This window comes from Siphateles boraxobius, unplaced genomic scaffold (genome assembly GCF_051911475.1).
Source record: "Siphateles boraxobius isolate OS27281-9 unplaced genomic scaffold, OSU_SipBor_1 66, whole genome shotgun sequence".
In the NCBI taxonomy this organism is placed as follows: Eukaryota; Metazoa; Chordata; class Actinopteri; order Cypriniformes; family Leuciscidae; genus Siphateles; species Siphateles boraxobius.
The window spans coordinates 2443565-2453872 of NW_027509193.1; the positions used below are offsets into that span (position 1 = coordinate 2443565).

The 10308-nt window shown below is 37.2% G+C and overlaps 1 protein-coding gene across 1 annotated transcript; it reads right to left on the reverse strand.

The window, feature by feature from the left end:
- Positions 1–979: 979 nt before the first annotated feature.
- anks4b (ankyrin repeat and sterile alpha motif domain containing 4B) lies at positions 980–9407 on the reverse strand. The gene is made up of 2 exons (XM_077211672.1): positions 9104–9407; positions 980–4748 (listed from the first exon to the last, which is right to left on the reverse strand). The coding sequence occupies exons 1-2, from the start codon at positions 9262–9264 to the stop codon at positions 3638–3640; spliced, it is 1272 nt and encodes a 423-aa protein (XP_077067787.1). The 5' UTR covers positions 9265–9407; the 3' UTR covers positions 980–3637.
- Between the last annotated feature and the right edge of the window lie 901 nt (positions 9408–10308).

A 10308-nucleotide genomic window follows, 5' to 3' on the forward strand; every position in this document is an offset into this window, starting at 1 on the left:
CTAAACAGTTTTTATAGATAAAACTCTTTACACTCGATTATCATGAAAACAAATCCCAGAGAACAGTCGACTCGGTACCAATGTGTTATTACACCCCAGGTTCATTTTGCGCCGGAGTTCTCCTTTAACATATAGTTTTTTACTCATATTCACTGTAAGATTTTCCATAAGCACTGTATTTTATTATGTAACCAAGAAAAACAACAGATATAAATTTGCAATTGCAACTCAGTTTTATTAACCCGACTGCAGGAAGAATAACAATAACGTAGTATACATTAGAACATTATAAAATGACTTAATAGGTCATCAAAATAAAACATAATTTGTGTGCTTTTTTGATGTATGTGTGTGTGTAAGTGAGCGTGTTTTTTTTTTTTTGCATGTGCGCACCAGGTTGAGTGTGACGGGTTTGTGATTTTTTGCTCAAAATGGCCACTGCTCTACATGTAGTGAATAACAGGAGAGCACATGGCATGCATGATATTAAGAAATCATGTATGTTTTTGAAATAACAAAGATCATTTTCACAAGTAATAGAATTCTATCTTTATTTGATGTAACGGGGTTGAGTCATTGAGCTTGACAACCATAATATCACAATTATAAATAAGTTCTAGTTATAAGACAAGTTGGCTTAAGACTTATTTGATGTTACTTCCTGTTGTTGATGTCACATAAGGATCTGTTCATTAGTTTTATGGGGGAGAATGATTTGTGTAACGGGGTTGATGGATTACTGAGGTATTGAGCTAAATAATGTGATTTTAATGAATAATCATGAATTTACTTTGAAAAAAAAACATTACCAGCAAAAAAGCACAGATGGATATTCATGGGAATGGCAAAAGTATGGACTTTTTTTCTAATTGTATTATTCACATCCCAAGTACACTTTCATAGAAGGCCATGAGGGACATGACAAAATAGGTGGTGTCAACTGAAAAAACAAGGTAATTTATAATATAAGGATAAAATGTATCTCATTATTTTTAAACTTTATTAAAGGAGACATTTCAATTGATACAAAAAGCTTTTAATAATAGATTTTGGTGACCCAATAGGTAAAATACACTTAAAAAGGTCAGAGGGACGCAAATCATACCGGTTTCGTGTAATGATACCCATGCTGCAGCTGCGGGGCTTAGTGTGAGATGCAAATCTCACACGCCAATGTGCATTGGCTCGTTTTATGAATACTCGAAGATGACAGGCTCCCTAATTGATCCCAATCATTTGGCACGGTATTTTGTTGAATGTGAAATTTATATTTTGAAGTGTGAAGAGTGTAGGTGAGTCAATCTTTGTAAATACAGTTGTAAAATATTGTGGTTTATCCCCCTGCTTCTCACACACCCACCTTGCACCCTATTTCCAGCTTCACGAGGTCCCACCCTGGGTCTAATCTAACCCCTTTAGATCTAATCTAATGTGTTCGGTCGGTCCCCCTAAAACCACAGGGTGTGCACGTGAAACCATACAACCAGGGCTGCACTCATCAATAGATCCATGTAATTAGCCTACAGTCAATCTCAGTGAGTAAAAGTATAATTTTATCCTCAAAATGCAGTTAGGTAAAATTCAACAGTTTCATGTATTTCATGTTCATTGCATTATTACCCAGCATTACATTACTTATTTATATATATCCTTCAAAAGGCACATCTATGTCTAATATAATCTTGAAATACAAAAAAGCTTTTACTCAGTTTTTTTTTACCTATGCATTTATATGAGCAGATGTACTCATAATTCTAAAACATACTAATAATAATGAAAATGTTAAGTAAATTAATCCAATAACAATTGTCTTCACAACAGCTTTCAGCGAGTTCAGCTGGTTTCATAATTTTTAACAGTTTTCAGTTGGAAAATGTGATGCAAATACAAAAGCAATAGAATGTTTTGATTAAAAAAAAAACACAGACGGTCACAACTGAAAAAGTGAGTTTTTTGTTTTTCAGTCGATCATTTTAAATTACCTCTCAAATAGCTTTCCTTTTTTAAAACATCTTTTAGTCAGCATTACCTTTTAATTTAGCTATTTTCAAGAATCCCAAAATCATAAGTTTCTAAATATATGCATATCTTTCTTGATATTTCAAATGATTTGACTCAAAAGGAATCTGTTGGTAAGTGAATCTTTGAAGGGTTTATTGCTGTTATCCAAATAATATTTGTGATTTTAGGATCTCTCACTAGATTGACAACCTGTTTTCTCTCACACAATTAGCTAGTCCTAAATTTAAAGTAGACTCATGGATTAATTTCATTTGGCTAAAAACTTTACATTTTTAATTAAGTACTATTTTGACAGAATACCTATCTATAAAATCTAAATGGTGTCATCATTCACTCACCTTGATGCTGTTTTAAACCTGATTGACTTTCTTTCATTTGTGGAATTAAAAGAATGTTTTCCATACAATGAAAGACTTTAGTTGTATAGACAAAAAAAGAAATCTTATTTTGTGTTCCACAGAAGAAAGTCATTCAGGCTTGGAACGACTGCTAAACTGTTAACTAACTACTGGATACATCTTTCACTAACTTGCACTGTTTCACATGATACAGTCATTACATGCCATATCATCTCATCTGTTTCGAATGGAGTTAGAACTTTTCGCTAGCATTTGCAGGCTGCTCAGGAAGCGTTACACTGGCATTTTTCAGCTCAGGAGATGAAAGAAGATGATGTGAAGAACCAAAGGACTGTTTCAAGCCTGAAAAACGAGAACTCCAGCCTAAAACCAGAGGAGACGCTCCAGTAAGAGCCTGTTGTAGATGTAGCACTGAAGATTGCAGTGGAAGAAGCCGCTGCGTCAGTGCAGGGGACCGTGACAGGTTTCTCTCTTTACATTTATCTGAAAATGTCCAAACACACAGTGCACAAACCCACCAAAAACTGCTGATATGAAAAAAAGCCTGTTGTTTCTGATGTCTAGATCAGACCTCTGTGGAAGCTGTCGACGCCAGTGCAATGGAAAAGAAGTCCAGGAGGAAAAGAAAGTATGCATTATTGTGGATGTATTTAATGATCAACAGCATACTTGAAGTATTTTCAACTAATTGTTTCATTCATCATCTTCTTGAATGACCTGTGGCTGCTTCCCATGGTTATGGAGCTGCAGAAGTTAGTTCCTTCATCTCAAATGCATTATCTGAGATGAAGTTACTGATAAAATGATCCCTCTCCTTTTTTTCTGTTTCATTCTGTAAACAGACATTAAAAAATATAATGCTATAATGTTCTATATAACGTCTCTAATTACAGGATTTGTTTGGTAATTCCTATAAATGGATGAATGGATGGACAGACAGACAGACAACAGACAGACAGAACATCTTTAGAAAAGAACAGTGTTATATTTATTTAGACATGTTCTTTTTTCAGAGATGAAAAAGCAGCAGAAATCAACATAGTCATCGAAAAAAGGGTTGATTCTCAAAAAATCATAGCTGAAGTCGAATGTTTGTGTGTGAGTTTAAACTTATTGTACTACATAAAGGACATTTTTACTGGTGTATTAATGTGTGAAATTACAGAAAGTCAGCTATGAAATAAAACCTACATGATGGTAAAGTAGTGTCAGCTGAGAGAAACTGTAAATGTTTGTGAACTGAGTGCAACACGTTATTAAAGGAAGGTGTCCTTCATAACGCCAGGCTTCTCCAGCGCAACTTTCCTGCGAGCCGACGCTTCCAGGATCTTTTTGCGTGGCCCCAGCTGGATGCGGATGCCTTTGAGATCATCATCTGAGCAGAGCATCAAGGCTTCAAGATCCAAGTGTTCACGGGTGAACACCGGACCAAAATCCAACAGGCCGATCGATGCCAAGAACGAATCCAAGTGTGAGGTCTCCTCTTCCTCATCCAGACCAATCTCCTCTTCATTCCAAGGCAGTTCTGAATCCTTGTCCAATCCCTCCAGTCCTTCATCCACAGTTTCCAACAACTCTTGACGGACGAGGAACCCAAGGTCTTCTGTATTACCAATGGGGAGGTCTTCAGGGTCCATGGCCATTTCCATGGAGTAGTTCCTACGGAACACCATTTTCCCAAGACCAGGCCTTTCAAAAATAGACTTCACCTGAGTGGCTCCCTCGTCGTCCAATCCTCGCTCAGCATCATCATCATCATCATCCTGAATTTCATCCTGCTCATTGAAGACGTCAACAAAACCAGGTTTCTCTTGCGAGCCGCTGTCTTGTTTGACAAAAATGACATTGCCGTCCCCTTGTCTACTCACTGTCCCTTTGTCCTTCTTCCCAAATTTGCGCTGGAGGGTTCCCTTGATCGTTGAAGTGGCCGATCCATTGGTGTCTGCTGCAATGAGTTTAGAGAACTGATCGCCATTCACGCTGCTCAAGGTACCCGTACCGGAAAAGGAACTTCCCTCCGAGACCATGCTGCCACGAGACATCTTGTCCATCTTACTCTGATGTCTCTTCTGTACCCGTTCGCACTGCTTCACTCTGCGCTCGGCATCTTTAGTGGCCTGATCTTTCAGACGTGCTACCCTTTTGGCGTTCTGGCCTGTCTGTTGGGCAGCCGCAGTGTCCAGGAATCGGACGCAGTCCATATGGTCTCGAGAGGCAGCCACATCCATGGGAGTGTGGAAATCATTGTCCAGAACGAAGAGGTTGGCTCCAAAGTTCACTAAGAAGCTGACGATCTGCATGTGTCCGTTTGAAGAGGCGTGATGCAAAGGTGTGTTCCCCCAGATGTCACTTTTGTTCGGATCCCCCCTACAAGACAGATAATAATGAAAAATTATTTTTTGATACTTATGGTGCTTCCATTCCACTAATGGTGCTTGCAACACTATTTCTATTTCTCGTAGGGTTAAGCGTAAGGTTAACGGTTCCCCAGAACGCAACATTGTGTCGGCCCACGGACACATTTGGTACGTGGATTCAATGTTTACCAAATGTGGGCCGGATCTTGGCCGACACTATGTTGCTGTCGGAGTTGTCCGTGTGCTTGTACTATGGACATTAATAGCACCTCAAATCATGCTGCTTGTTGAAAAAGAAGTGCTGTTAGTTTCCTAAATTATGTGGCAGTGATAAACAGGAGAGGAAATTCCCATTACACTGAAGGAAGGACTTGAGCCATATCTAGAGAATATCATGGATACTTGGGGATGGGCTCTTTTGACTTAGACTATTAAGAAACCACAGAGAATAACCTAAAAACTAACTAGCAGTGCCTTAGCATCCACCCATCAGCAATGAAGTACTTGAGACTGGTCTGAGTCCATATTCTCATTGTCTAGGTTTTGTAATGGATTGAGTCCAACCTTGAGTACTTCAACACTACGCATATGTTTTGTGATCTGTACCAACTCAAGCATATAATCCAACAAAACCAGGCTTTATTCACTCCAAAGGAAAGCATATTTACGCTGACTCTGCTGAAAAATCCTGCATTGCTGGTCACCAGAATAAGGTAGGCTTTGCATGAGGACCAGCTACACCAGTTCAGTTTTCCTTGAGAACAGCATGACTATACTGGTCCACCAGCACTAAACCAGCATATCAGCCTGGACCAACATGAAACTAATCCTGGTTTATGCTGGATTTTTCAGCAGGGGAATTGGACTCGACCCACTTTCCCAGACAGCAACGTAGTGTCAGCCCAGATCCGGGTGTAAGAAATTGTAATCTGCCTGGACCCAGATTCCACTCCAAAATATATTTTAGAGTGAGCTCATCCCCAAAATGGCTTAATTATCATAGAGATGAAGGAAGTGAAGTTCTATTGTTTCTTCACCATTTGGGTGAACCCTGATCCTGAGCAAATGGTAGTCAATTGTAGAATGGGAATGGGTGTGGGACACCGAGAACCTTCTCAGACAATGGGGTGTCTCAACTTCATTAACATACAGAACACAGCTGTTACAACAAGAGCTACTTCATTTACATTAAGAGTGGTAAACTGTAACAGGATAAAAGGTTTAAGATTTGGATGTTCTGGGTTCAGTTTGACACCGATGAACCCGAGGTGCTTCGTGTACCTTGCCACTGCTATGCTGTAATAAACTTCATTTTTCAGATCTTCGACGTCCTCTTACTTTTTCCTTACATGGGCCACATCTGGTACATGTGGATTCAACGCATACCAGACGTGGACCAGAACACGATGTTGCTGTTTGGGTCTAGTCGCAGTCTTGATTCTAGACCTACTGGATTCAGACTTGAATGAGCTGGTCTCAACTACAACAACCTAGAAGTTAGCAAACGCTAAACAATGTTCAGAATTCATCCACAGCACTCTAGTATTATAAAAATGTAGTTTGTAATTCAAGACGAGGGAATAAAGACCCGTTCACACCAAGGATGATAACTATAACTATGACTTCTAATTCTATGAGAATAGGGAAGTCCACACCACAGCTATAATAACGATGGAACGATATAGTTGGAACAACACTCAAAGAATGATTTTTTTCCCAGCTGATGAACGATAAAAATATTGACTGCCAATCAGAATCCATCCTGCTTTAAAGAGACAACATATCTGTTGATTGTAATTAGCGGTATCGTCCATTGGTGTGGATGGTAATATAGTTATAGTCGTTGTAATTGTTCTTCATCTTAATATGCTTTTTCCTTTTAGTGTGTAATATAGCTGTTTCTGACTGTAAACAATCCACAGTTACAAGGTACAATTAAAGTCCACTGCAGATGCCTAAAATGCCTTGTTTGTAGTCCTTCCATTTTTCCAAGACTTAGCCATGTCATCAGACAGTTGGGTAAATGATTTTGCTATGACAAGGAGTAAAGGACTTTAGCTCAAATTTGTTCAACAATACCGATGTCATAGTTCCAATAGATATAATACTGTTTGCAACTGCTCACGAATCCTCAGAAGCTGAAAACCGATTATGGTAAGGGGCATTACATTTCTCACACAAGCTCTAAGCGGTAGACCAATCACAACAGATTGGGCCAGCTGACCAATCAGAGCAGACTGGGTGTTTAGGAAGGCGGGCCTTTAAGATTTTGGAACCACATACTAGCATACTACTCTTACTATTTCTGCCGTAGAAAGTTATGGTAAACGTTGTATAAGTAAGTCGTTTACTAGTATGCGGTTCCAAATTCAGCAAGAGAGTGAAAAGAGACAATGCACAGTAGTATGATAAAAAAATAGTGTTTTTTGAACTTTAAATCATCTAAATGTATACATTTTCTCCAAAAAAATAAAATTATAAACATGTAAAGGAGCACTTTAAGTCAAATTAGATCAAGCAACATCAAACTAACTACAATCTATGGCACCTTTCAGACTCATTTGTCCCCAGCAGCAGCAATTAAAATTCCACCCTCAAATATTTTCTCGTAACTCATGATGCTTGAAGTTAAATCCATCCAAAGAGTTAATATGTAACCGACTGTAAAATTAAAGTCCAACAGGTCCACACCATAAAATCTCTGATTACAATATCTACAAGAGCTTATCTCACTGAGCACCATCTGTTCATCAGCGGATGAGGCATACAGTACAAGCGGCACAGGTTGTGAAAAGTATCATTAAAAAGAGAGAGAGAGACATACATTTTAGACTATCTCTGAATATCCATACCCAGAAACACCTCTCACGACACGGGCTTAGTATTCATCACACAGCACATTTAGAAAGGTGCTCGTATACAGTTTGAGGGCCAACCATGGCAATCAGTGCTCTTTGAGTGAGATCGGCCCAAATGCTGCGCTGAATAAAGAAACTACACTGAGCTAATGCTGAGTAAACCCTGGAAGGATGAAGAGGCCTTTTGTTCCAGATTTGCATAACTAATTTGGCTGATTAAACTCTTGGCGTCAACTCTGGGAATTCTACAAACAATGTACGCAGCAGATCATGCGAGAAAGAAAGTCAGAGGAGGACACAGAGCTACCCAGAGAGAAACTAAATAAATGGTGTAAGCTTTCCTTTTTATCATGCTGAGTATTTCAGTGGAAGGCTATTATATTGATGACGTCCGTTTATGTGTTTTGCTGTAGTACATGCAAGAGTGATGATTGATTTTCTCATAAAGCAAAAAGATTCTAAGGGAACCGCCCAAAGGTCATAAAGCTGGTTTAATCTAGGGAATATGTAATGTATAATAACCCCTTGTGAAAAAGAAGTACACTTTAGTATACTTTGTGAAAAAAGAGTACTTATTACGGAAATAATATACTTAAGTGTGGAATGAATGTAATGTTTCTAGACACTTTATTGCATGTTGCAATTCAATTGCAATGTATTTCAGTTTAAGTTTATATTAAATGCAATTTAAAATGTAAAAGCTTTTTGACCCACTTACGGAGGACTGAAGTACATCTTCATATGTAATTTCACAATTACTTCTGTTGTCTTTGAAATATGGTTAACGTTACTACTGAATGTACTGACAAGCATTTATGATCAATTAAAATACACTTTAATGTTATTTCTGTTGAAACTTGTATGTCAGGTAATTGTGTGTAAATAAGTATACATTTAAAATAAATTAACTTTAAATATGATATTGAATACTACCGTTTTAATTGTAATCAAGTACTTCACATGTGCTTTGTTAGTCAACACATCAAAATGTATTTTACAGTAAAAGTTTTGAATTTGACAATATTGCAAAGTGCACTTTTTAAAAGTCTACTTAAGTGTGTTAAGAAACAGTCATGGAAGTGTCTCTCTTTAAGGGCGCTTAAGTGGCCTTTTGTTTCATTAATATTATATTATCTACATACAGTTTTTAAAATTATATACTTTTAAGATCTTAAGGACACTACAACTGCACATTCAATACAATTTTTTTTCACAAGGTACCCACTGCAGTAATGAAAAGTCATAGATTACAAAAGGATCAAGATCACAGTTTGCTTATATAGTAATAGATTGTTTTCTATGTAACATGGACATCTATGGCCTTCGATGATTAAAAACAATTGTGAGACAAACAAAGCAAGGTAACAACCATTGATGAATAAAATTAAAACTTAAAATAAAGCAAAAATTATTCTGGATGAAAGCTCAATGTATAGATTTGATTAAATGTTTAAACTGAGCATGATCTGTATGTTGTAGATAAGTTTTGTGTGTTTCCTGAGCTCACCCTCTGCTACATATCAGCTGAAGAGCTTCAATGTGTCCGTGGTAAGCGGCCCAGAGAGTGGGTGTCATGCCGTCCTCATCCGGGGTGTTCAGGTCTTTTCTTGTGGCTTCTTTCAGTAGCTCCAAATAACCATCAATGGCTGCTTTGTGATATCGTGACATGGCTGTAATAACTATCTCTTTTCTTCAGCAAGTAAACTGTATTTCATGAAGTGTTACAGGAGCATCATTGCAGACTCCTCTCGCGTGCTCTGTCTCTGTGCCTGAGGGAGGAGAAACTCTGATCGCACTGCCTGGACACACACCAATGTCATTGTCATAAACTAAAGTCCAGGCTGAGCTGTAATCGTTTACCAGACACACGACAGAGATATAAATATGGACAACTAATTGCTCTTATTGTTATAGTTTTCATTTTAATATTTCAAATGTCAATTTCTTGAAAGAATGTCATGACATGATTTTAGAAGTCAAGAAAGTTATTTCTAATTTATTTTTTTCAATCATTGTCTTTTTTCCCTGTTATTGTATTTATGACACTTACCTCCTAACACGTCATGCTTTAATTATATAGACTACGTCTTATAGCCTATATATATATATATATATATATATATATATATATATATATATATATATATATATATATATACATACATATATATACATATATATACATATATTTACTTTTTTTGCAAGAGGTCCATGTCAAATTTCATGGCAGGTCAACCCAGACACATTGTCGGCCCAAATGTGTTGCTGTCTGGGAAGTGGGCATTCAAATAATATCACTGTAAAAGTATCCTTGTAAGTGCTTTTTCAAAACTTGGGACTAAATTGGCCCACTTTTTAGTGTATAAAAGTATACTTTTAATTATACTTTAAGTGTTACAGTAAACTTTGAGTACACAACTAGTTTACGACTAAGTTTTTCATTTGTACTGCAACTATACTGCAAGTGAACTGATGTATACATATTTTTTTGTTTATGAAAGTAAACTTTGAAGTATACTCTCAGTAAACGACTAGTAGTTTTATACTGCAAGTATACTTGTAAGGTTTCTTTAAGTGAACTTAACATCATACTTATAGTTTACTGTTTATATCATATTTGTGCACTTTATGTATACTGTTATTTTCCTATTTAGGTATTAATTTTTATACTTGAAATATGCCTTCAACTGTAGGCTACTTTAAGTTGATTTA